This window comes from Rhinolophus ferrumequinum, chromosome 28 (assembly GCF_004115265.2).
Source record: "Rhinolophus ferrumequinum isolate MPI-CBG mRhiFer1 chromosome 28, mRhiFer1_v1.p, whole genome shotgun sequence".
Lineage (NCBI taxonomy): Eukaryota > Metazoa > Chordata > Mammalia > Chiroptera > Rhinolophidae > Rhinolophus > Rhinolophus ferrumequinum.
Window position 1 is genome coordinate 7,350,919 of NC_046311.1, and position 27,397 is coordinate 7,378,315.

The window sequence follows — 27,397 nt, forward strand, 5'->3', positions numbered from 1 at the left end:
GTTTTCTTCTTGACCACAGTGTTTCTCCATCTCTGCCCTTTGCAGTGAATGGTCATTTTCATCACAGAGCTCAGTCCTGTTTGTAACTGTCCACTACTGTAAAAATAAGCTAACAAAAACAACAAAACTCCTAGTGACTGAATACACAAAAATAAAGAAAATAGTCCAAGGTATAGCGCAATGAATTTTATCCTTCACCCCTTATGAATCCTGTTCTCTTTAGCATTTCTTTCTGCTCATATGGGGCAGGAATAATAAATAACCTACCTATAGATGTTGCAAATGCATGTATTTGGAGGAATTCATTTTACAAGTGGGTTGAGTTTCATGGATCTTCTTGAGTTTTAAGAATATTGTGATTTGGTATATTTTTTAAAATCTTTTCCCTCATCTCTGCCGCCTCAGAACTTCTTCAAATACTTTACATTACTTTCCAAGGCCCTTTTGAGTCCAATTTATGTCTTTTGGATGTTCTGTTGTGCAGAAATTGGCTTCAAGGCTGCCCAGGATGATTCTGTTTATATTTATTTGATTTGGTTTTATACTTTCTGCAGACTGGAAGAATGACCCCAAAATGTCCCCGTAAGTGTGTTCATCACTCAGCATGGGACACAATTACTCCTGCAGGTGCTAGGAGGCCAGGCAGGGCTGTAGAAGCAGCTCTGGGTTGTATGTTGGAAATGTATATGTAACTGTAGCATATGTTGGAAACCACGTGGGCGTGGGACTAGGGAGTTTAGAGTAGAAGGGTTTAAAGGATGATTATTTCCAGCCCCGTTAGCCTTCTCAATGCATCTGCCCCAAAGCTCTTCAGACTAAGAACTAAGGCCCTTTTCTAGTTCAAGAAAACTCTACGTTATAGCCCCAGGGCTCTCAGCATGGTAGCCCTGCACTGTTTCCACGCCACGCTTTCCTGGGCCCACATTTGTGTGTGCTAGGTGTTTGAAAGAGACCTAGAGTTTCTCAGAGAAGATGATGTCTGAATTTCGAAACATTTTTTTTTAAGTCAAATATTTGTTGAACTCTTGCTTACCTACCAGGTTTAAGTGAAGAGACGGCTGAGAATACAAAGACTTCCATCTGTACCATCACCCAACACCTGTCTAAAAAGGGGCCACTCTGGTTTTGTTTTTCGTTTTTTTCCCCCAAAGCTTTGCACTTCACCCACGTCTGTGGCCTCTTCTGAAACACCCTGAGATGGCCCCTTACCCTCTGCAAATTCAAAACCGCCTCAAAAGCCTCCACCACGTATCCTCAGAGGCCTGACTCCCACAGTTCTTCCTTTCTCTATTCAGTTTTACTGGAAATTTTAGTTCCTGTCATAATTAAAAGAGTTCTTCAACTTACTTCCTCAAGAGGTAGCATGACAAGAGCGAGAAAGCACAGCTCGGGAGACAGGCAGCCCTGAGTCTGAACCCGACAGCTCAGAGCCCAGGGACCTTGAGCCAAGTAACCTGGGCACGCCCCTGTCACCCCCTTACTGTTCTTACGTGACAGCGAAAGCAACTACCTCATGGGGTTGTCGTGCAAATGGAATGAAGGTCACGAACCCAGTAACCAAAACCGGGCACATGCTCAGTCAATGTTGGTTTTCTTTCTTTGTCAATAAAAGCAATGGATTGACTGTACGTACACATTGCCACTCAGTGTCACCTTCCCCTCATTCTCTCCTCAGGTGTACGCAGACCTAGAGTCAGTAAGCCTTTCAGAGGCGTTTACGGTAGAAGCCCAGCCGAACTAATTCAGTATGTTTTGAGGGGCAGGTGCACACCTCCCACTGGCTTTTAACGCAGTCAGGCCAATACGGACAAAAGGAGACGTGCAAATAGCGTTGGCCAAACTGATGGAGCGCCATCGTTCCCATTACCCAGCAGGCTGAGCGAACAAGTCCGTTTGGCCACATGGAGCTAGTGCCATTTGAAATCACGAACATTTTGCAGTTGAAGGGTTAAGATACTCCAAGGTAAAGCAAAGTGGCCCAAATGTTTCATTCATCCACTTCCACAGAGTCTTGCTCCTTGCGCCCCTATCAGGTACATGGGTCACTATCCTAGGAAAAAAGGCGAGGTATTATCCTCCATTTGCACAAGAGAGAATTTGATAGGTAAAGTACCACTTGTGTCTTTGATCTCTTCTCTCTTTATGGAACTCCTATTCTGAGAGCTGCACGTACACAGTCCAGGGGTTCTCTATCCCCTCACCTCCTTATCCGCTCCTCAGATCTTTAATATATACCTGCTGGCCCCCGAATCCCCTTTCTCAAAGAAGACCAATAATCTCTCAGTTGCCAAAACAGTGGGCTTTTCTGCCTACAGCTCTTAGTCGACTTGATTTCTTTGTGGTTTCCAGCACAGTTGCCTGCCCTTTTCTCGAATTTCTCTTGTCCTTTGCTTTCTCCCCAGGTTCACTTATGTCTCTTCTCTTTAATTCACCATCTTTATTGTTGGCAAAATTGCTTACTGAAAATCCATTCCTGCTCATATTACTCTCCTATTTAGAATCCTTCTGCATGTTCCTATGGGCCTGTGGGATAAAGTACAGTTTCCCCAGTGCTTCCTAGAAAGGCACTTGGGATCTTGTCCCTGCTTATCCTTGCGGCTTTGTCTCCTACTCAGGCCCCTGGGAAGCCTTATGACATGAATCAACTTTTCTTCACGTGGGTCGTGCTCTGCCAACACTCCATCCCTCTGCTTATACGGGTTACCTCGGAGGGATGAGGACCTTTTCCAGGCAATTCCTGGGCTCAGTGTCCTCTGTGACACCTCTTTGCCGTATGCCTGCCTCCATCTCTGGTTTTGAGTTACTTTATAGGAAGAACATGTTTTCTCGGTGCCCCAAGGCCTAGCACAAGGTCTGGCACCTCAAAGGGGGAAAAAAATCAAACTTTGTTGGATAAACGAGGCTCTGTTGGTTTACCTCTGCAATTGCAATTCCTCAACCATCTTTATCGTCATTTCCGTTCTCTCTGTAGCCTCCCAAACTAGAGAGTTGAGTCTCTTACTTAGATAGTCACAAAGCCTTTTAATCATTCTATCCTGCGTAGTAGGTCTCCTGCATCCAAAACACAGAGCCAGAGTGACGTTCCTCAAGTACTGTGTGCACAAATCCATCACCCAAAAGGCATGACTAGCAAAGTCCTTACATATATTTAGTTCCATGTTAGAACAAATGTGACTGTCTTCCTGTCAGTTGAGCCAACCATACGCTGTATTGATCTGCACGTTCATTACTAGCTCTGCCTGTAATTCAAGTACTATAGGAGGACCGCTTCCATTCATGACAAAATGATCAGAAAAATGGGAACAACCTAGATGTTGAAGAAGTACACGGTAATAATTTATGTTCATAGTAATAACCCAGAGGCATAAGGAGCCTAAAATAGCTTCTGAATCATCAAAGGAAGATTAAAATTATATTCAGCATTTTTTAGTGGGGAGTGAATTTGATCGTGTTCTAATTCTCTGAAAACTGACATATGGGGTGTGTGTGTGTGTGTGTGTGTGTGTGTGTTTGTGTGTGAGTGTGAGATATGCTCCCATTTCTTGAAAACATATAAGGAATATATAATTGTCTTTTTCAGTTACATGCAATCTTCAGTACTCTTAGCACCAACTCTATGCCTGCAATTCCCAACACACACACACACACACACACACACACAATTTCTCAAATTTCTCAGGGAAAAGAACAGAAAGCTGGGATTCTACTGTACTTTCTAAATTCCTAAAATCAATTCCTCGAAGCCCTAAGTTGGGCAGGTGTTTTCCTTCCTTCTCCTCCCTGGGACGGGACTCTATTGTACGTATGGCTTCCCTCATCTAAAGGTAGCATATGCCTCCCTGTCTTCCCTAGAATGATATCTGAATTGTTGTTTAATTGACTAGGGAGAATAAATCGTGTGTTGCACAAAGTCTTAGGGTTAGTCGATAAAGATGCTACGTTGTTAGATATTTTTAAACTATTACATTCAATACATTCTCCCCCTAATAAACTTACGTACCCTCCCCCACTCGAAGAAAATTTCCCTTTTGTCCGGGAATCTAAGTCCTTGCAAGGAAGTGGAAACTAGGTCTCGTCCTGTGCTTGTGTCTTTGTCCACATTCCAAGCCCCCAGAGTCTAGCCAGATGAACTTCATTATTGGCCAAAAGTCTCGTTTCCTATCAATGGGGATCCTTTCTCACTCTCCAAAGAAGCTTGACTTTCCCAACACTGGCTCTGTCTGCCGTGGAATCCAGCCACGCAATTAGGTGAAGCTTTCCTCTACGTGGACACCTCTCTAGATGATGCCACCTGCTCATGCTGTCTGTTGTCTCTAAAGTCTGGCTCAAGAAACAGGTGCCTGCTGAGCTTTGCTCCACTCCCTGGCTTACTAGGCAGTCTCATGCTCTCCCCGCCCCCATTACTCTTAGGTTCTCCCCTCCTCCTTCCCCTCCCCGCCCCCCCCCAATACCATACACAGGGGAAGAATTGGTTTGCCTCGTGTCTCCATCTGGAGTGCCCAAATTCCTCGGCCTTCCAGTAATTACACTGCTGGATGAGGAAGGAAAGAGCGTACGCCCCCTCCTCAGAATATAAATACACTCAAGATTTTCCCGTCTTTAAATCAATAAGCAAGCCAACTCACCTCCATAGACTTGGGGTCCCCTCTTAGCGTGGCCTCTTCCCTTCCTTGCACACAGACAATTTCGGAGAAACAACTCATTGTGTACACCTACCGTCCACACTCTCTTAATTTCTACCCTGTCAGTATTTAAAATGTTGATATTTTGTTCATCATAGACTTTTTTGCATTCATTTTGATTTTTAAAAAACACACTGCATTAAGATATTATCAATCTTGATTACTTAGTTTTTTTGGTACCCCCTTACATTTTGTTCCCAAGACAAATGTCTCACTCGCCTTACCCTAGTCCTGTTTCTGTTCCCTTTATTCCTGAACCCCTTGTCATCTTGCTTCTGCTCCCAAAACTGCAATGGAAACTAACCTTGTAAGGTTCATAAAAAATCCTTCACGTGTTGTATGTTTAAAGGACATTTTTTCACTCTCTATTTTAGTTGACAATCTTTTGACCATTTCAAACACAACAAACAAAATATACACAAATATAATGATTCCAAAAAAATGTTTTATTGTACTTAAACCTATTTCTAAAATGTCAATATCTTGTTTTCTTCCCTATTTCTGTATTATTTGAATACTACTTGTAAACTTCTGAACATTACAGCAGCACTTAATTATAAACCTTCCCAAGGTTATTCTATTCTTACCCAGACCATAAAAGACAATGAGTATCAATTCAGACAGCCACGGTGGCAGAGTCTCGTGGACCAGTTGATTCTTAGATACGGCATAAACCCAGGTTATTTCTCCCGAGGCTATGCAAACCCAAGCCATGGACATCACGCTACAACTTTCTTTTTAATCTTCTCTTTTTCCATCACTTAACAAAATTTTGGGTCCATGCTTCCTTGTGAATTTCAGTGTTTAGAAGCCTGGAATTTCCCTCATCAAATGCTGAGCCGTCATCCTGTTCACTGTGATAATGAGGACATACGTATAACTTGGTCTCTCTGGCATCGTTTACAATGTATGGATGCCATACTAGTGTCTCATTAGAATTCACGGGACCATCTAGAGGGTTCATCTCCCAGGAGAGGTAGACCCGAGGTTGTGCAGTGAATGCTCCTTTTTCAGACATTTGGCCAATTCCTCGTCTTGGAACACAGTTTTGAACCTCCTCTCTGCTGAGTTATCGTATGTGAGCCCTGGTGCCTGTAAGTCCCTCCCGCTCTCGGTTCTGTTTCTTTTCCCAGTGCACTTTGGGTAAGTCACAGCTCCTTCTCGACTGACGCAGATAGACATTCATTTCATGTCCCTGTTTTAAAAGCAAACTGAGTTAACAGAAGAAATAAAATGCCTATTCGTGTTAAGCTTATCTCATTAAAATTAATAAAAAATTAAACAGGTCCCTTTATAGCCAAACTTCTGTGCTCATCCTCATTCCCTTTAGTGTATACTTTACATTAACTTTTTTCTGAATATCATTATGAAATTATGGCCTGTCACAAACTCATTATATTTCTGGCTGTTCAGATTACACTTTGGCCAGTGGGAGACTTGTCAGCTAAGCTCTTTTTCCTTTTAGCACTGTCCCTGGTATCTTTGAAAATATCTCTGTTTCTGGCAACAATAGGGTATTCCAAGCTCAGTCTACTTTGTGTGTGTTGTGTGTGTGTGTGTTTGTGTGTGTGTGTACACACGCGCACGTGTGCATGTGTGCACACCCCAGGAGGGCTTGTTTCCTTCTAGTGAATTACTAGAGAGGCAAGTGTAGGCATTTAGGAGTTCATATGAGAATAGGCAGTGAACGAAATGCTACTACTGTGGAGATACTCTTAGCTGGAGAAGTGGTGCTTTTTAACGTAATGAGTTCATATTGATTTTTTTCCTAATATTAATTAACATAAGTTGCTGTACTTGACTCTTCTTATAGCATGAGGTTTTATCGACCTCTAAGACTTTCTAGTACATTGATACAACAAATGACCTCAGCTTGAACCTTATTTCTTTCATAATTCTAGCCATGATATTGGCTTTGTGCTTATCTTCAGGTCACACTGACATTCAAGGACTTTCAGCACTTGAGCTGTTCTGCCATCTCATCGAGGCCCTTATAACACTGATTTCCAGTCTCACCCCAGATGACTCGTTGGCCCCTGGGAAATGTTCCTAAGTGTTTCTGTCCCCTGAGGAGTAATTGTTCTGAATGGTAGCACGCTGAATTTTGGCTGTTCCAAGAAGGGCGGAGCTTCACTCATCTCAAAGACTGTTTGCTCTGTTTGGGGTTCATTTTTAGAGGACCCCATACTTCCCCATATTTTGTCCATATGAGGTTTGACAATTAAGTTCGCGAACTCATGCTAGAAAAAGTGCTACATACCTCATTGCTGAATATCACTACGGTCACCTTCGAAGTACTCCCCTTGGAAGCTCTGCACCAACGCCAGCGCCTAGTCCACCCTTCAAAGCAGTTTTGGAACTCTTTTTCTGGAATGGCCATCAGAGCTGTCGTCGTATTACCTTTGATGTCCTGAATGTCATCAAAATATCTTCCTTTCAATATTTCCTTCATCTTTGGGTAAAGAAAGAAGCCATTGGGCGCCAGATCAAGTGAGTAGGAGGGTGTTCCAATACAGTGATTTGTTTACTGGCTAAAAACTCCCTCACAGACAGTGCCGTGTGACCTGGTGCATTGTTGTGATGTAAGAGCCGTGAATTGTTGGCAAAAAGTTCAGGTCGTCTAATTTTTTCATGCAGCCTTTTCAGCACTTCCAAATAGTAAATTTGGTTGTTTGTCCAATTGGGACAAATTCATAATGAATGATTCCTGTGATATCAAAAAAGGTTAGCAGCATTGTTGCAACAAGTTCGCGAACTGAATTGTCTGACCTCGTATTTCCTCTCCCACCAGTCCATCTCTATAGTTTTCAGTCATGGACTTCTAACACATTTGAATATAGGAATATAAAGGAAGAAAGATGTGATCTCTGGATAGTCTTCTCAATGAGAAAAGAACACAGCCTGGTTAATACAGAGGGTGACAAAAAAACACACAACTATACACATTTTAAGAAAGGAAAACGGTGTTAAAAGTGTAATACTCAATATATACCAATAATAAAAGATGAATACAAGTCACATTTGACTTCTGCAATGACAAGAGGTGCTCAAAGTGGTTCCCATCAGTGTCCAGACACTTCTGATTATGGCAAACTACTGCTTTAGCAATGTTGACCAGTGTCCACCTTGTATATATGTTTTTGGTACCCTGGTGTATTTCCTTCTAGAAGTCTTGGTTTTCTTACATTTTTTTGTTAGAATCTTCCTTGACTGGGTAACTCCAGACCTAATAATCCTTTTGTTTGGGGATCTGGAACTCTACAAGAGTTTGCTCTGCCTACAAGTTGAGCTTCCACCCATGGGTGGGATGGGGCTGGGAACCCCCACACTGGGGTCGTCCCAGAGATACCCTCTCACCTTTACACTTAGGAAGAGGACTCTGGACAAGGAAATGGGAAAATACTTGCTTCAAGCGGTAAGAGCTAGAAAGTAGAAAATATAGAGGGACTCATATCTGATGTCTTCTTCAAAATAACTTTAGCAGGACGGAGTTTGGTACTGACAGCAGTCTGGATTATATTTTATGCCTTTTTATTGGAGCAGAATGCATGAGAAAATGTCAGTTTGCTGGAGGTTTTCCATTAAATGAGGCAATTTGGGTCCAGAGACAATGCAATGTGTATACATTATTTAGTATTAATGAAATATTTTAAAAAAATTGCAATCCTATTGCCTGTTTATTTTTTGAATGGTAACTCAGAAATGTATATGAATATAAAATTTGTCATTTATGATCCAAGCCCTATGATAGGCTCTTGCTATTGCATAACTCTTTTAATACTCATAACGTGCTCAGGCAGATTGTATTGTTATTCCCATTTTAAAGATGGGTAAATCTAGGCTTAGAAAGGTTAAGTAAATTATCCATGATCATGAGCTAGTAGGTTCCTATTAGCTTTGATTCAGATTCAGGTAGTCTGACTCTGATTGCAGAACCCATGGTACTAAATACTATATGTATGCATGCGTGTGTGTATAATGTTGTGTTTATATTTTTGCTCATGTCTCTGATTATTTTCTTAGGATAGGCTCATTGCAGGGGAATTTCTGAGCCAAAGGACGTGAACAATCTGAGCACTGAGGTGGATGTTCCCAAATCACTTTCCACAGAGTTTGTACAAATTCAAACCTCTGCTAGCAATTTATTAGGGACGCTTTTCCATCGAACTTTTATCAGTACATAAAATTTTCTTCAAAAAATGTTTTGCCATTTTAGTGCATGAATAAAATGTATATTTTTACAAGTATTTGATTATTTGTGAGTGTGAATATTTTTGTGTGTTTATTGGATTTTGTATTTCTGTAAATTTGCCTTGTGGGTCCTCTGCCCACATTTCTTTTGGAGTAGAGTTTTACTTATTGATTTGTAAGAGTGCTTCATGTTTTGCTGATATTATCTTTCTGCCCTGTTGCTAAACTATCGTTCCCCATTTGTGATTTTATTGTAGTGAATGATGTTTCCTGATGTAGAGGAGTTTTAATTGTGTAATAGGGAAATCTATCTAGCTTTTTCTTTGTAATTACTTTTATTGCTTTTATGTTTAGAATGTCTTTCCGTTTCCAAAGATCTGATAATTATTCACTTATACTTTTACCTATGTATGGTTCTTTAATCCATCTGTTTTTATTTTTGTTTTTGTTTGGGAGGTGGTGCTGCATGGTGAGGCTGTAATTTGACTTAATCAATTTTCTCCACCATTTGATGAATGACTCTCTCTCTTTTCACTTTTTATTGTGCTTACTTTATTAAGCGGGGGTATATATTAAAGTCTATTTCAGGGCTGATTGCTCTCTTTTATCAATCTGTCTGCCAGTTCTTGAGCTAGTACCATACTGCTTTGTTTGATGTCACTTGCACTATATTGTAATTCCTAGTAGGACATGTCTCCCTAATCTAATTGTCACAATTTTCCTATTTCATTGTGTTCTTAATTTTTTTTTTACTTGTTCATCTGTATGAACTTTAGAATCACTAAGTAATATAAGAAAGATAACATGGCTTATCTTTGGGTTTTCATCATGTCATGTAAATGTTTAACATGGCATTGCAAAATCATAATAGTATTTACCGTTCTTTTGCGGAGTTGTATTTGTCAGTTTTATATCAGTCTTATGCTGACTTTATAACATGAAACTTTGTATTTTCAGCTTTTGTTTTTATATCTGGAAAAATTATATAATATGGAATTATCTGTTTGTGAAGTTCTGAAAGTTATCACTGGTGAAATTTTCAGACAATGGGATAATGGGTGAAATTTTCAGACAATTTTACCTGACCCTAAGATAACTGTCTATAAAAATGACAGTTATCTTAGGGTCAGGTAAAATTTGCTGTGTAAATATCCATTTAATTCAGGTTTTTTCAAATTTATTAACGCAGTGTTTTTAAATAATTATTTTCTTATTTGTTAAAATTATGTTTTTATTTTAATTTTTCTCCTTTTAATTTTTATTGATGCTCTTTTTTCTTCTTCTGTTTCTCCATGTGGACTTTGAATTCACCATTTTTTAATTGCTTCTACACTGGTGTTTATCCTTTTCACTTCTTTGCTGAGCTTTAGGATACGTTCAAATTAAGAGATAAGATTTAAAATATAGAACTATGAATATTGTAAGTAGCAAACACAGGCTATATGGTAGAAAGACATATGGATCCAACTAATTAGAAAGTGGGGAGTAGGGTGAGAAAAACTCTGAGGAAGAGAAAATAAGTTTCAATTCAGCCCAAATATTAGTTCCAAGCCAAAGAAGTTGGCTTAGCCCCAGTTCTGTCCTTGGTTGGACACAATATATGATTGGTGTATTTTCAGAGAGAGAGAAACAAAAAATCCACCCATAGGATAAGAATCTAAGCATCTATTTTCCATCCCAGTGACAATCAGAAATCATTCTTTGCATTTATTTTTCAACTTTGTATTTGCCTTTGAACAAAATTGAAGCTGGCAGAAGATGGTTCATGTGAATTACTTGAAAAACAGTTTCTCATTGTGTTGAGTTACATTGAGGCTGCTTGCTGTGAAATCGCGCCTTAGCCCAGGAACAGTGGAAGATATTGTCATTTTTTTTTTTTTTTTTTTGCCCATGGAGTTAACCCACTTCTCTCCCACATAAATGAATTGATGGTCCTTTCCAAAGTGGGGGAGAAAAGCTCTCCAAATTCTAATCACAGCTTATTAATATTTTAGGAATCAAGAGCCAATTTGTCTTCCCTTGTCAACCAATCTTCTTTATATTTCCCTAGATCAGATTTCCAGATGACATGGCTTCCCAGTGTTTGGAATACCTCTAGTAGCCAACAAAGTAAGGAATCATGGAACCATAGCCTTAGCTAGCAATATTTCCATCTAACTTAGAAAAGTCACCTGGCCCAGAATAGTCGAGAGGCAAAAAGATTCACAAGGGCCCTACATTCATTTCTAATAACCAACCGTTCCTACATTTACCATCACACTGCAAGGGGGATAGATGAATGAAAAGGCCTCCAGCCTGCAAGTGGTGGTTACAGCATTTCTCCATTTAAGGTCACCCAGTAGAGGTGTTCAGTGTGGTTTAAGCTCTGCTTATCACGTGATGGTCAACTGTCCATTTCAGAGGCTGGTTGGAGGGAGGCCTAAACCCCTTCTTACTCCCCGTCCTCCCCTGTAATCCCACTAGTTTGCAGAAGGAAACAAAAAACAGGTTTCAGTTCCTGCCACTTGCTAGCTGTGAGCTCCAAAAATCCACTTGTTGCTCTTTCTTCTGAGTAAAATGGGGCTAATAAGCTCTCCCTCTTGGGAGATGTGAGTGAGATACAGGGCATGAAAACTCTCTGTCATCAGTCATGTGCTGTACAGCTATGAGGACAGTTAGGAGTTTTCAGCCGCTCCTTCTGTCTGCATAGGAGGGAAGCCAAGCAGAAAGAAGCACCTGCTTGTTGTAAGGCCACTTGCCATCCCGGGAGCCCTGATCTCGTGGTAAATAAAGGATAAGCAAGAGGGAAGGAAACTGAACAGGTTCAGTTCCTTTCTGACTGTCACGAGGCTGACACCTAATTTTCCTTCAGGCCAACTTTGATTATTCTTAGGCCTTCAGGCACAGGATGATTTTCATGGCTGCTCACTGCTAATTGTAGGAGGATTCTACAACTCTAATCTGGAATCCACTCTTTGGCAGCGTAAGTGTTTGAGTTCTGTAAAGAAAGCTAGGTTTTGGTCTAAAATAAATCGTCAAAACAGAATACAGCCCCTGCTCCTCTTGGACTGTACATGAGGCGACACAGTATAGAGTGAAGAGAGCTGGACTGGATTCAGCTGTGTGACGTTGGGCTAGTCACTGCACATCTCTGAGTCTCCATTTATACTACAGTAACAGTGTGAGTCCCACCCTCTCTCAGAGATACACCCCTGGGCGATAAAAGGCATAATATGTAGGGAGTTGTTAGGAACTGGGGCTGTGATAGCAGACACCTTGGTTTCAAAGGCTGGCTCTGCCATTGACTGGATATGTGACACTGGTAAGGTTAGTTAACCTTTCTGGACCTTGGTTTTCTTATCTGTAAAACACGGCTAATACTAGTAACTAATTTAGAGCACAGCTGTGAGGATTAAACTGTAAATGCGGGTGAAGCACTTGGGGGGAAAAAACAACAAACGATGCCAGCTAGCGTAAGCACACAGTAAACATTAGCTCTCGTTATTACAAAGTACGAACGTAAATAAGACTTGAAGACTATAAGGCGGTCTGAGTGCCATTTCAATAGCAGCAGGATCACTGTTCAGAGACAAGTGAACCGTCTCAGCCAGCTTAGCTTTGCAGCTCAGTCTGGAGGCAGGGAAGGGGGGCTAGCTCACCCCGGGTCTTCTCGGGAAGACAGAGGAAGCAGTCCCAAGATAGCAGAGTGAGGGACAGCGGGAAAGGGGAAGGAGAGGATTCTGTAGGAAAGTTGGCTGTGAGTAAGGGGAGGGTGGGGGGAGAAAGGAGTAACGTCTCAGACTCCGGGGGAATGGTACAGCCTTGAGGACAGGACTTGGGTATCTGGCGGCCAGTGAGCCGGTGCAGATAAGAGGCCGCCAGCAAGCCTAGGTGAGCTCATGTCTAGAACCACAGAAGGCTGCAGCAGTTTAGATTTAAATGGTGTGCCAAGACAACACCCCATCATTACACCACCCGTTCTCATTCAAGTTCTTAGGGAGGAAGTGAAGATTAGGGACGTGTTCATTGCTATTCAGTTTCAAATTTCAGCCTGCATCGGTACACAGGAGTCCAGGAGAGTAGATCGTTTTCCTTGACACAATTATTAAGGAAAGGCTTTTCAAATGATTAGTTGAGCCCCCCAATGGCCCAGGTGGAAGTTGCTGAGTGCTTCCTGGTACTTGTTCAGTCTTTTTCAGTTTCCTCTGAGCTTCCAAAAGCTGTCTGAGGACTGGCAGATCCTAACGGTAGTGACCTGTGGCCCAAACTCCTGGTAATGATTTATGAAGAGGTTTAGAAAGAGCGGCTGCCACGGGGCCGGGCATTCAGGCCAAGGCCAAGGAAGGTGGCTTGGGCCACACAACGAGGGAAGGTGGGGACCGAGGCAGGCCTGTGGCTAATCGCTTTCCGCCGGCTCCAGCCGCGGCGGCCTCATCTTCAGGGCTCTAGGCAGATGGAAGGCCGGACAAGGCCCTCTGCTGGGGTCGCTGCCACCGTGCAGCTGCCTACACTCTGGCTGGGGACGACTGATAGTCGGTGCGGCTCTCTTCCCCCTTGCTGTGCTTCCCGTTCCCTTCTCTTCTTTTGGTCTTGGGCCGTTTCGGAGCAGAGGCCGGCAGGCTGCAGAGCCTCAGGCAGCTCTGACCTCTGGCACCTCCTAAGCCCCAGAGCACAACATCTGTCCTCAGCAATACGCGGGCGGAGGCGAGAGAGCGTGTCAACCCCTTTCTGAGGACTCGGTGTCTTCTCATTTCGTAGAAACAGCCCCTCCCCTCCGGTTAGACGCTCGCCGAAGTCTGAGCACTAGGTTTCCGCCCCGCGGGGTCGCCTCAGCACCCCGTCTCCGCGCCGCGGGTTCCGCCTGCAGTACCACGCAGCGACCGCGGGGGCGCCCCGTGCGCCGCAGCGCCATCTAGGGGCCGGGCCCCCGGGTAGAGGCAGGGAAGGCGAGGGCAGGCGCGGCCGGCGGGCGAGGGGAAGCCGGCGATGGCAGCGGCGGGCGTCCGCGGGCCGCGCGAGGAGCCCCTGTGATTGGCACAGCCCGAGCCGGAGGAGGAGGCGAGGGGAGGGCGGAGGAGAGAAGGAGGAGGAGGCAGGGGGCGAGCAGCAGCGGCGGGGAGCTGTGTTTCCACCTCTCCAGCACCGACAGGACGGGGGCGGCCGGCGCGGGCCCGGGGCGGGGACAGCACGCACCCCCGCCCGGCAGCGGCCCCGACACCCGAGGCGAGCGGGAGAGCGGCGGCGGCGGTGGGGGGGAAAGGATGCAGGGGAAGAAGCCGGGAGGCTCGTCGGGCGGCGGCCGGAGCGGCGAGCTGCAGGGGGACGAGGCGCAGAGGAACAAGAAGAAGAAAAAGAAGGCGTCCTGCTTCTCCAACATCAAGATCTTTCTGGTGTCCGAGTGCGCCCTGATGCTGGCGCAGGGCACGGTGGGCGCCTACCTGGTGAGTCCCTGCGCCAACTCCGCCACGGGGCCCCTTCCCCAGCCGGGCGCCGGGCGGCAGGCGGGCGGGCACGAGGAGGGGGCCGGGCGGGCGTGACCTCGGCGGGCGAGGAGGTTAGCGACTGGTGCAGAGGCGGCTGCCGCGGGAGCCGGGAGCTGGCGGGACCGCGGGTGCCGGCAGCTGGCTGCGCGGCTGGCGGGGCCTGGGGGCCAGGGGAGCAGACGCGGCGGGCGGGTGGGCGTGAAACCATTCCTCCGCCCCCTCGAAAGCGCAGCCTGAGGGCGAGTTGAGGAGCCCCCTTAGAGGGGAAGGCAGAGCGGGTTTCAGGTGACCTGCACATGGGAGGAAAAGCCAGTTAGCATCCTGCGTCCTCTCCCCTCCATTCCATCCGCCTCGAGAACAAATCCATTATGCATCATTTTCTCCGGGCGCCTTCTCCACCCTCCAATTATGGGGGGATTTAACAGCTTAGAGTAAAATGCTCCCGAGTGTGGCCTGATCTGAACCAGGACTGGGTGTGTGTGGAAGGGGGGTGTTGGGGGGCGACGCTTCCCGCTCCGTATCCCCATAGCCGTCTTTCAGCGTCTGGAATAAAGTTAACAGTACCTGGAGAGCCGTTGCGAGTTTGTGTAGTTCCTGCTCCCCACTCGTGGACCTAAATTCCCCACCGTGGGTTCTCGCCCACAAGGGGGTTGCATCATTTTTCGCAACATTCGAGTGTTTCATTTGCCTTATGAAAGGGGAGCTTAGTGCTCAAACGGCCCAGGGATGCATAACAGATCAGAGGAAACAGCTTGTAATGACTCAGCACTGTCAAATCCCTACTTTGCCGCTTTTTCCAACCCCGCGCAGGTGGTCCCAACTCGAGTTCCAGAAAGGGCACGTCCAGATCCAAGCACAGTCCTGCCTGAACAGGAGAAGATGTTTCAGAGTGTATAGTGTTAAATCATCACTTGACTGTTGACCTGAAACAAGAATCAGATGTCATAGACTTTGAGTGTTAGTGAGCAAGTTTGATGGAGATAGAACTGGACAAGATTTTGGATGCTGGATAACCACATCCAGAGATAGAACTGCGCTCTCTTCCGGACGGTACCTCTGATCCCTCCTTCCTGGCCGTGGCTTACAGTTAATGAGGGCCAGACGCTGGGTGCCCTGTACCACTCATAAACCATCTCCTCAGACTCGGGGCTTGCTCTCAGAGGGAAGTACAGGCAGGCTTGGTCTGTGATGTGGGGTAAAGTCAGTTATGTGGTTATGACAGAGGCCTGTTCAAGCTCAGCTCTGCTCCCGGTGACAGAGTGCAGGGTTTCTGAAAATCATATGCCTTTCCTTTGCTCCTGGTGAGATGGAAGGTGTTTAAATCCTGGTATCCGTGCATGCATGACTTGTATGCTGCAGGTGAACCCTGTGGCCAAAAACACATTTTCTTTTCTGTGTAGGATTTTGTTCTATAATGTGTATTTTTTTTATAGTTAAAATATACACTTGCTGTTAAAATATACACAGTTAAAATATTATAGTTAAAATATACACAGACACTGTCTGTGGCCTTTGGAGTTCTAGAGGTAGGGGAAAACCGTGTCTTAGGGGTCAGTTTATCAGACCTTCCTTGGAGGGAATTTGACTATTAAAATATTAAAATAGGTGCACGTATTACTAAGATGCAAATGCATGTTAACCAGTATATGTGGGACTTTCCAGTAGCATATGCAAAGTGGGTAATTCCTAACCGAGGGCATCTATGTGTAAAAGAGTAATTAGTATATCAACAGTTCCCTCCATTTAAGCGTGTGTTTGCCACAAAATCAGTTTTGTTCGGTAAAGTCCATTATTTACGTGTGGCCAACACCACCAGAACTTTTCACACCATGAATGATAAGGCCTGGGCTTAGTTTTAGAAAGAAATGAAGCTGGGCCTCAACCGGATGAGTGGCCTAAGCTCCTTTAGAAAGTCAAGACACAGAGGGCTGGTGGAGTGGTGGATAAATAGAGGCAGGGCTGGCACCAGGGCCCAGGAAGTTGACAACGAATCCCACAATAGGTGAGTGGCGGGCAGAGGAATTCCTTCCCGGTGCTTGGAGCCTCCTAGCACTTCCAGCCTGGGCTGGTGGAAAGCCTGGTTCAGAGGGGTAGGGTAACAGAAGTCAACAGGTGACTGGCAGAAAGCAGGTGGAGGCCCAGGAGAGGACGGGCCTAGGAAATCGAATTCTTTTTGATTACTGGGAGTGGAGGCATAAGGTGCTCAGGGCTCTGCCTTGCCTGGATGCCCTTGACTCTGCGCTGCCATCTGAAGCTCATGAAAATAAATAGTTTGCTTGCCAGGGTTGACTGAATCAGCTTGCTGTGGGTTTTGCTCTTGTGGGCCACTTGGGAGTTTTCATTTGTTGTTTGGGAGGTGGAATAAAAATGTTCGTTATTCCGTCAGCTGTGTGAGACTTCATTATGGATAATTTGAGAATGAAACATTGCAGGATGTTAGCAAGAAAGGCGAATTTCTCCCGTTTAATTCCTCTTGGGCTTTCTTAGGAAACCTGGGAACCTGTGTTTGTAGGCGATCGCATACGCAGGGCCCGTGTGCAAGGTGTGTGTTCTATATGATTGCAAATTCTATGCCACTGACATTATTTCCTATTTGATTCTAAAAGTCCACGTAGCTACTACCTTCTTCTTTCATCTTCCCAGATGCCATTTTTTTAAATATTTGGAGGCTTCCCTTCATTTCTTCCTTTTCTTTCTGAAAAGACAGATTGCAGTGTCCTCAGTGGCATTGGTAGAGGCTTCCAAACTGCAGAACCGAAGCGGGAAGTTGTGTGTGATTTGAAAATAATTTTGAAAAGCAGGACTGAGTGCGTGCGTGCGTGCATGCGTGTGTGTTTTCCTTTAAGAACCTGCCCAGGGTGGAAAGTCTTGTACCCGCATATGAGAAAGCTGCCACTTGTTAAGCTAGGCTGGTCACCAGCAACTTTTTGCCTGGGTGTGGAGGTCTCCCAGGGGAACACAGAAGGACACTGACACGAGGTAATCCGAGTGCCAGCTGTGGAGTGTGAAATCTGTTACTGTTGTGAATGTTTGAAGTGCAGCTCATGCTTTAAGTAAGCCAAGGTGACATCCCAGAGATGTTCTCTCCTCGTCGCTTATACCGACAGGCTATGAAATAGTGTAAGAGAGAGACCCGATCCGTTTGATCCTCACTGTGTGCAGGTTCGCGAGTACAATCTAATTTTCTTCTACTTGGGCCTTTGCTTCAGGTGTCTCCGGTCTGAAATGACCTCCTTGCCAGGATGTAACATCTGCTTAAGTCGTGGCATCTGCTTCAGTCTTGGCCCATTTGGGGAAGGCACAGGCCTATGGGAACTGCACCGCGAGACAGTCATTTTGGTGTTTTGTGGAGCCTCACCGAGGTGTTGGAAGCCATTCACTGAGGGTAGCGCTGCCTAGAGAAGTTCCTGTGTGTGATCAAATTACTGAGGCTGGAGCAGATAAGGACGTGTACCGGAAATTAAAGCCTCTGCCACCACTGGGCAGTGGGGATGGACCCTCACGTACTTAAAAAGGCCTGGGTGGGACACACAGGTGGTCCCTGTGAACCAGGGGTGGGCCTTTCCCTCTGTAGCGTTATGTAGAAACTATGAATAAGTCTGGGGTTGTGGTGACAGAGTAGTAGTGAGAATGAATGACTGAGTGTGTTTAACAAGGTTCCATCTCACTGCTTTATAGTCACTTTTTTTTTTTTTAGGCTTGAGCGCATTCAGTGGCATTACAATGAGTGGGTGAGGTGAAACTGCTGGATTTATTATTTTATTTATTTATTTTTTCCTAAAGAAGCATCATTTTGAAGATGGGTTTGGGTTTGTGTATATCTAACCCAGAAGCAGACAGCTGAGAGACACTTTTAACGTCCTTGTCAAATTAGTATGATGACTAAGGCAACTGTATTTTACTTAATCAAGTTATTTTACTCACTTCTGGTTACTCAAAGTGACAAATTCCCTTCCATTTGCATAATTACCATGTAACCCCAGGTAGCAAGAAATAAAATTACCCTGTTTCCCCCTCCCATCCCCCGTACTGCTTGGTTGAAAATGTTCATCTAATAATTATTTAGGGGAAAATTTTATTGCTGAAAATTCCTTTCAATGAGCCCTGTGTACACACCTTAGTTTCTTTGGGGGTTTTCTGTTCTGTGTTTAACAAACTAACTGAATGAGCTGTAAAGTGAGCAAGACCTGTTTCCTGAGTTTTTTGTAACTCTCCCCCTTTTCAATTTTACATACCTTCTAATAAAGACGGTGAGCCAGAGGCCCCCGCACGTGGCGTGCCTTGCTAATCAGTTGCTTAGCATTTAAGCTTATCTTCTTGCCTGCTGCCCTACCAGCACTGTTCACTACTAGGCTGGATGAGTTTCCTCAGCGTCTGTGACATTCTCTTGCTCATCTTAAAGCAGGCTTTGAGGTACTGCCCTGTTCACGGCTTTGAGGTGCTGCCTTGTTCAGGGGCTGGGTTCGCTTAGTGGCCTGGCCTGGAGGTAAGTGTCATGTAACAAACGAAGGTGATGATACAGCCTCATTTCACCTAGACGCAGGCCTTGAATCAAGACCAGCTCTGTACGTGTTATTGGCTGGTCACGGAGATAGAGCAGAGTTTGGCATTGGTTTCGGGGTCTGTGCCAGGCTTCCTGCAGAGGCGGTGGGAGGGAGGACTCATGCTGAGCTGACCTTGGTCCTTGGATTCTGGAGGGCTCCCTGAGGTGCCAGGCAAGGAGGGCGGGGCCTGTCAGGTGACCAGGGGCAAGCAGGTGGCAGAAGGTGCTCACCCTCGGTGTGATGGAGCATAGAGCTCCATATAAACAACACTTCTGTAACACCTCACTTCCAAGTTCACAAACACAGTTAACTTGCAGAGATTTAACTGCATTTAGTACCCGCATTCCTCCACAGTAGAGAAAAGGACTTATCGTCACTTGCACTCACTTGTATTTTGTATATGTGCTCTAGTATATTCTGTACATTACTGCGTGCATTATATCTTTACGTGTCCTTGTACAGGGCCACATACACCAAACGTTGTATGTTGTACTTTTTGGAAGGTGTTAGGGGATATTTCAGTGGTGATTTTGACCACATGGCTTATGCACGGGTTTAGAACTCCCCTGAAGACAAGTCACCTCTATTTTATTCCCTCTTAGAGATGCCTTTGGTAACCTGTAGGCCAAAAAGACAGCATCCTTGCTCTTTTATTTTCACTTTCTGTTTCTATATCTGCATCTACTAGATAATAAATGGGAAAAACGTGGGAGCACTGACTTGGGCTCATAGGTTACGGAAATTGATGTGGTACGAGACGCTTCCATCGTATGTAATCTAGGTGTTTATGGGTCAACAGGAGAGGCAGTACTGCTGAATGGTTAGAACTCCAAGTTAAATGGTTAAAACTGCCAGGTGGGGAGCGACAAACACCTGTGGCAGCTGCGGCTCACTTGATGAGTGTCAGAAGATCTGGCATTCATTCCTGTGTCCTTCCTTACCAGCTCTGTGACCTTGGGCCAATTAGTTAACCTTTCTGTGCCTTTGTTTTTCACTTTACAGCTGGGGTCCTAAAGCTACCTACCTTCATAGCATAGCTCCGAGGACTGAGTCAGAGCAGGTAAAACACTTTGAACAGTAACCGGCACACAGGGCTTGATAACTACAAGGCATTATTAGTTATGGTGGTGATAATATTAGTAACGATACGATTAGTAATAATATAGTTATTAGTAAGAATGATACAGTTCTACATGTTTACTATAAACATAACAAGTTTGTAGCCCCAACAAATGAGCAATAAAACTATTTCAATCAAGCTTTGATTTTGGTGTAGTGAACTATACACTCTAGTTGTTTCTTATTCTGCATGAACATTTTGGTCTGGGAGCTAAGAAGTTTTTAAAAGTGAGAAATAAGTTAAGCACCAGTTGCTCATTCCGTTTATTCCTTCATTATAAATACAGCCATCCATGTTCTCTTTAAAAATGCTATAAAAATGACTAGTCATGTGGGAGAGGAACCCGCCATAATCATGATTGTCTTGACCATTTATAGTCGATGAGAAGTGGGTGAAGTAGGGACGGCACGGGGACTGCTGGGAGGTGCCCTGATGCCTGGCTGGGACCCGTGGTATGTGTCGTCTGGTCTGTGGCCACAGGGTGAAGACTGGGGCAGTCTTCTAGGTGGTAGCCGCTGAGAAGCAGCGCAAAGAGTGTTGGACTTGGAGTCAAAAGACCTGGGTTTGAACCTGGACTTACTACTTTACCAGCAGCATCTGGTGACTTGACTTACCTGAGCCTCATCTGAAAAATGGGTATAAAGATAAAGCTTATCTTACAGATGGTTGAGAGACGTAAATAAATGGACACGTGATCGCGTGCTTCTTACAGGGTACAGTATTCAGCAATTGCCTCAACAATAATGACATCACCCTGGTTGGTGACCTTGGCACAGCGGAAGCCCCCATCCGGGACCCGAGGATTATGGGTATTACGTGAAGCCTGGGCAATGTTTCCTGAATTAAAGATCTGGGCCCTTATAGTTTGCTCAGCTTGTCTAGATGAAAAGTGGCCACTTCAAGGCAGCTGGGGTGTCAGGAGAAGGGGAGAGGGGACATATGCTGTGGACATATGCTCCCCTCTGGGCAGGCTTGTCTAAGATGTGCAACCTGGGAGTCAGCCCTGGCTGCCAGGAAGGGCTTAGGTCTCGTGCAGGACCCGCGGCCTTCACCTGGGCCCTCACACTGGTAAACAGGGCTTGGTAGACACACTCGTGGGCACATTCCTCATCTTTCACCGTGTTGGTTTCTCCGGAGCAGAGCAAATGAATGAGCTCTTGAGACGTCTGATGTCCCTGCCTGTGGATTCTCCCATCTCGGCTTCTGGTGACTGTTTAGGACATGACCTTCTGCACAACGCCACTCCACTGTTCTTCCATCTGTAGTTTTAGCAGCAGCTCTCTCCCCCCCACCCCCTGTGGGTCACACCTGTACCCGGGACGGATGGGGAGGGAGGTGGGCTCTGCTCAGTGAATCACGTTGCCGTGTGTGTTTTCTGGGGAGTTCGCAAGTGAGAAGGTGGACTTCACCGAGGAAGGAACCTTGTCAGCTTTGCAGAGCTCCGGCTGCCGCAGCTGTGCAGGGGGCAGGCGGGGGGAGCCTTCATTCTGGGCATTCCAGTGACAACATACAGAGTGGAAACGTTCCACTGGATGTGGGCACAGTCCCTGCAGTTGGCTATCTCCAACTTCTTCATTTTGGTTCTTCTTTGTGGCTTTGAAAAGGAACGCCCTTCCTGATAGAGAGTTGAGCAGCTCCATCCTTTAACAGAAATGATGGTACCCAACCCAGCTGCTTCTTAAGTGATGGGACATCGCTCTTCAAACAGGGAGTAGTTATTTCAGTGCCTAAGATACAGTCGCTGCATGTGAGAGTTTTCCTGGACTTAAAAACAAAAGTTTTCATTTATGACTTCCAGTCAGTACTCACTGAAAAGATTTAAAAGCAAAGGCGACGTAAGGTCCTACTAGTTCTACTTTTTGAATGGGGGTGAGGGTGGGGGTTAGGAAAGGTGTGGCTTCCATTCTTTCCATTTACCTGCGTGATTTCCTTCATAAATACCATGGCAAGACCTCTTCAACACCCTCTTCTTCTGAGATGTTAGATCCCAAGTGGTCGCAGAATCAAAGTGCGTACAGACAGTAAAGAGGAAGTCTTGTTTCCTTCGTGTTGGTTTTCGTTAAAATCTGTGCTATGAGCGCTGAGGATCCTGGAAGCAGGCTATGGCCGCAAAGCACCCATGCAGGCAGGGATGTGACGGCTGCTTCCCTGGGGTGGGGCCGAAGGTCAAAGTTACCTGCAGCAGCACAGGTCCACTCCAAAGCCTGGAGTATGCGCTTTGGTCTTCTGTGTGTGCGTCTGTCTGTCCATCCGTCCGTCCATCCATCCACATGTGAGTTCTCTACTATGTGGTGGCAGATTCTAACCTGTCTGGCAAGTTGCCCTTTGGGACAGGTCTCTGGGTAATGCATCTGGCTGTCCAGGTTACCCTTGAGCCTTTCCCAGTAGGTCGAAAGTCTGCCGTGGTGATCACGTCATAGCCACCTGAGTTCCCGGGTGTGTGGAGTGAGCAGAAATAATAAGGAGCTTCGCAGGCTTTCCACAAATGATCCCAGGAATATACTAGAACAGTGGACAGACTATGTACAACCGTAAACCCCTACCCACAGCTACAGGAATTGAGAAAGGAAGGAATGATTATTTCTACCTACGGTTGGTGTAGAGAGAACAGTGTCCCCGTAGTGTCGTTCAATTAAAGACGATTATAAAATGTTCTTGGGATGCTCCTGTCTTCCCCTCCTCCCCTCTTTGCAAAAGGCTTGTGTGAGACAGGCATGCTACTTCCCTAATTGTTGGATTGGCTCCCCATTCTGACGCCGCTGCGCTCCCGTCTTTAGCTGATTAGACTGATAAATTACCACCTTGAACATAAGCAAGTTGAAATTGGAAAGCTGCCCTCTGACTGATTATATAAGCTCGAAAATACTGGACCTGAAATCTTGTGTGCGCCTCTAAGAATTCCTTTAATGAAGGTAAAATTTTCTAAGCAGCATGGACCCATGTGTTTTTATTATGTAAGATTCAATTATTTTGATGCAACCTGTAAACTCAAGAAAGGTGTTGATTAGTTCATCTCTCTGTTGGCTTTTTGGGTCACAGGATTGTTTGAAGTAGATCCACAGATCCACCGAGAGTTACCCCCTGGAACTCCAGCCCCCCTTCTCTACAGGGGTGCATAAGCTGTCCCGGGTCTATGGTCATCGAGACTCTCAAGGTTGCAGAGGTCAGAGGTCCACTGAGGAGAGATTGATCGTGAGATTCAGCGGGACGCCAAGGAAGGCGACCACTGTGCGTTGGGGTGGGCTCCATCTTTTGCCCATTTCATTTCCGGAAGCGCTGCTGTGACGACACTTGGAATGCACTTTCTCTAGTTTGGTGTGACGTGCATGTGTTTCCGTGAGGCGTATCACACCATCCTCTTCTCACAGCCACGGGGCTGGGGGGATGGGGTATACTGCACAGAACACTACAGAATCCATTTCAGATTTTCGGCCTCCTGAACTGTGGACAAGGAGGTCATTTAGTGGCCAGCGTGGGCCCTGTGCGGACAAGACTTAAAGGAAACGAGGCAGTTGAATTTGATGTAGAAGAGCTGCAGACAGGCCTGTCCTGTCACGATGCACAAAATACCGGGCAAGGCTCTGGGCTGAATGGGCAGAATGTTTGCTGCCACCCCAGTGCTGGTCGGGAGGCTTCACGTGCCAGCCAAAGGGAAACAGAAAACATAAATTAGCACCTTCCTTTTCCCTTTGCCAGTCCATGGAGATGCATCTCAATAGATCCAGAAGTCGGCAAGCAGTTCTAGCTTTGCAGCTTGGAGTTGATGGGGCAGATGGGGGTCCGCCTTGCTGTGCGCGGGCTAAGAGAGGCGCGTGGGGCTCACAGTGCTTGGGCTTAATCCAGATGCAGCCCCGTGCGAGCCTCTGGATGCTCGGGCGGAAACGACTGTCCAGTTGGCGGCTTGTCTCTGTGTCCCGAGATTGGCCTTGGCCTGCGCTGGAAGACGTGTTCTTGAGTCTTTTTAAAGATAACATTGTGCTAGCTCTGTATTCGTTCCTTTCATCTTGGGCAAAATCAGGGCACAGAATTAAGTAACTTACCCAAGTGAGCAGCGCCCCCGATCCCCCACCCACGTGCCCCTCAGCCCTGCCCCCACCGCATGCCCAGCCAGCTCACGTTAGCCAACAGTGGTGAGAAGTTAAGTGGTCAGGAAGAGTTTCATATTTGGAAATGATGATTATAAACATATATAAATAAAAATAATGTATTGGTGAGTCCTTGGGAAAAAAATCACTATTTCTCTCACTCTTTTGAAACAGCCTCCCCCACCCCCCGCTGTTTTTATAGACTCAGTCTCCCCTAATGGGCGTCATACCCATCCTTAATCTAGCAGAAAGATAAAAGTATATACATTTATCTGTCTACTGATACTTTGGATTTCATTGGAGAATGCTTTTGTCACTTAAAATATTATAGTACCAAAGCAGCAATTAAAAATAATTCAGGGGCTCCTGGCCCCCAAGGTCATCAGGGTGAGACCAGTCAGTGTGACAGGTGAAACATTTTAGATCCCAAAGAAGGAAACTGTGTTCTCGTGTTTAGGTCCGTTGCCTTGCTGGCTGTTTTTCTCTGTGCCGAGTGAGCTGAGCCGTGGTGGTCACAGGGGGTCAGCTCGCCTTGCCACCTCCTGGCGGTTCGTTGCTTTTATTCTTGCCTCTCCCCGCTGGCCCCTGACCCAGCAGTGCCACGCTTCACCAGCCCTGGCAGGATGTCACAGCTGGGCCTGTGAGACCTCTGAGAGAGCGTGTTCCTGAGTGTCAGCCCGGGTCACTCTGATGCTAGGTTCATGCCACACACACTGTTAATCACCTTCTTCCAGCTCCTGCCTTTGTATTTTATTTGGGAGTGGCAGTAGCGGGGGCCTGAGGTCTTCATATTTTATTTAAACCTTTCCTTCTGTGGCGTTCCTAGGGCTGTAGAGTCCTTCTTGAACATTTTCAGTATCTTAGATGTTAGACCAGTGTCGGGTCATGGTTTTTCCCTTAGAGAAAAGAAAAATGTGATGCATAGTTAAGAGAAGGTGACTTTGACCGTGTTTCCTTGGGCTGTGAGGCGGTTGAATATGAATGTGTTTCTCTGGGTGTTTCTGGAGGAAGGAACGGGGTGTATTCGTTTCTTGGGCCTGCCACAACAAATTACCACAGACTGGGTGGCATAGGACAACAGATCTATTTTTTCACAGTCCCGGAGGCCAGAAGGCTGAAGTCGAGGTGTTGGCAGGACTGCGCTTTTTCTGAGACTCTGGGTGGAATCCTTTTTTTTTTCCCAGCTTCTGGTGGGGGCCCTTGATCGTTGGCCTTTCCTTAGCCTGCAGAGTCACACACTAAGCTAAGTGTGCTTGGCTTAGTGTGTGCCTCTGGGGTCGTATGGCATTTTCCCTTGGTGTCTTTCTCTTCCTCTTACAAGGACACCAGTCATACTGGATTTGGGCCCACCCGAATGCGCTCATCTTACCTTGATTATGTCTGCTAACACCTTGCTTCCAAATAAGGTCACGTTCGCAGATACTAGAAGTTACAACTTCAACATGTCTTTTTGGTGGACATAATTCAACCCATAACGCCAGGAAAGAAGAAGAGCAGAGGACCCTAAAATAGTCTGGGGGTACAAAGAAAAAAAGGGAGAGGAAGAATGAAAAAGAGAAACTCTTAGCCCTCTTTAGGGTTTTGGTTCAGGTCAGAAGATTATGGGACATTGGTTGGAGAGTCCATGCGGGTGAACATTGTGTGTCCGTGTTGGTGTCCGTGTCCGTGTGTCTGTGTGTGTGTCTGTGTGTGTCCGTGTGTCTGTGTGTGTCCATGTGTCTTTGTCCGTGTGTCCGTGTGTGTCCATGTGTGTCTGTGTGTGTCTGTGTGTGTGCGTAGTACCACGCCCGTCCTTTACACCTGGGACTCCTTCACAGGAACCCTGCCTGTAAATCTTCCTGCTGCTCCTGTCTCCTCCCTAAAGCCCTGTCCCATGTGGCGAGACTGAAAGAGACCATCGCTGGGCCCGCCAACCTCAGAGTTGTTCTGGGACGTGTGAAGCGAGAACCAGACATCTGTATTCTAACCTCATTCCGCATCATGTGTTTTTGGGTGGAGGTGGGAGCTGCAGGATTTTCAGAATTTCTTACACAAGCTCCTTTTAAAAGACGTTAGCCTGATCTCTGCCAAACTAACTTCAACAACTTCCTTCAGTGCCATGAGCAATATAGAGTAAGGCGTGTTCTTAGCCCTCGTGGAATTTATATGTCCTAGTGGGGGAGTTGGCATGTTTGTAACTTTTTAAATTAATTACTCATTCATGAGACTGTTTCAGGTCCTGGCCAAGCGAGTCTTGCAGCCTTGCCGCCTGTCCCACTGTGTTACTAGTGGTCTCCCACTGTAGAAGCAAAGTGTTACATCAGGTGGGGGTGGTGCTGGAGCTGGGCCGGGTGTGTGAGGAGAACACTTACGGTTGCAGACGTGAGATGCTTTTTGTCAGCAGGAATGAGATGTCAGGGCTCGTGTTGAAGGAGGTTGGCTGGGGGCTCTCCTCAGGGGTGGGGCAGGATCTGGAAGCCTGTGATGGAGAAGGGGAGGCCGGGAACACAGGGCCTCAGCCACACACAGGGCCTGTTGGCTGCCGCTGGGGAGTCTCGGCTCAAGCCAGCAGTGCAGGGGCTGTCGGCACCTCGCTGGCAAAGCTTCCATCTGTGCCGCCCCCACCCCGGCTTTGAAGTGGTGCCCTGAGATGCTGCTAGAAGCCAGTCTGCCAGCATGCGGAGAGAGGCCACTTCAGGGCATCCTCAGATTCTGCTAGAAGCGAGCATGGCCGCCTTGTGTGATGTAGCCACGGGGCTGAAGGATGCTGGTTGTCCTGGAACATTTTGCTCACCAGGATGGGGGCATTGGGGGCGGGGCGGGGGAAGCGGTAGCATCCATACACAGTGGCACCTTTGTAGTCAACCTCTGTTTTGAGTTATCTACAAATGAGATTTCTGTAAGATGAGCTAAAATTAGGAAAGGTCCGATCCTATTTGCCTTTTTTTTTTTTTTTGGTAACAGAAGCTTGGCCTCGGCTATCTCAGTTCTGGATAACTTTAAAGCTGGTAACAGAACAAACTGTGTTCACACACAGGAAATGTCTCCAAATAAAAAGTGGGCGTGTGGTTTACGGTTTAAAAATTGGATGAAGGCCATTCAAACTTCCCCGCCTGTTCTCGAGAAGCTTGGCAAGCTGCTGAGAGGGGGGCACTGCTGCTTGAAAGAATCACGAGGGTCCAGGGCGAAGCGAGCATGGAGCAGAGCTGACTGGCTCCTAGGACGTGGCTGGGAGGCTGGGGTGGGGATTTACTGAGCTGGTCGCACTGGAGCTTCAGAGCTTGTATAGAAGGCGTGCGGAGTCCAGCCAGAACGCCTCCGGCCTGTGGGACCA

At 46.2% G+C, this 27,397-nt stretch overlaps 1 protein-coding gene across 1 annotated transcript in view; it reads left to right on the forward strand.

Moving 5' to 3' along the window:
- Window positions 1-14,082: 14,082 nt before the first annotated feature.
- The window catches only part of SLCO3A1 (solute carrier organic anion transporter family member 3A1), a gene marked incomplete in the record, with an annotated part of 298,673 nt that continues 285,358 nt past the window's right edge, over window positions 14,083-27,397 (forward strand). Inside the window, 1 exon segment of the mRNA XM_033100074.1 lies at window positions 14,083-14,293. Within this exon segment, the coding sequence (XP_032955965.1) occupies window positions 14,114-14,293 (180 nt within the window).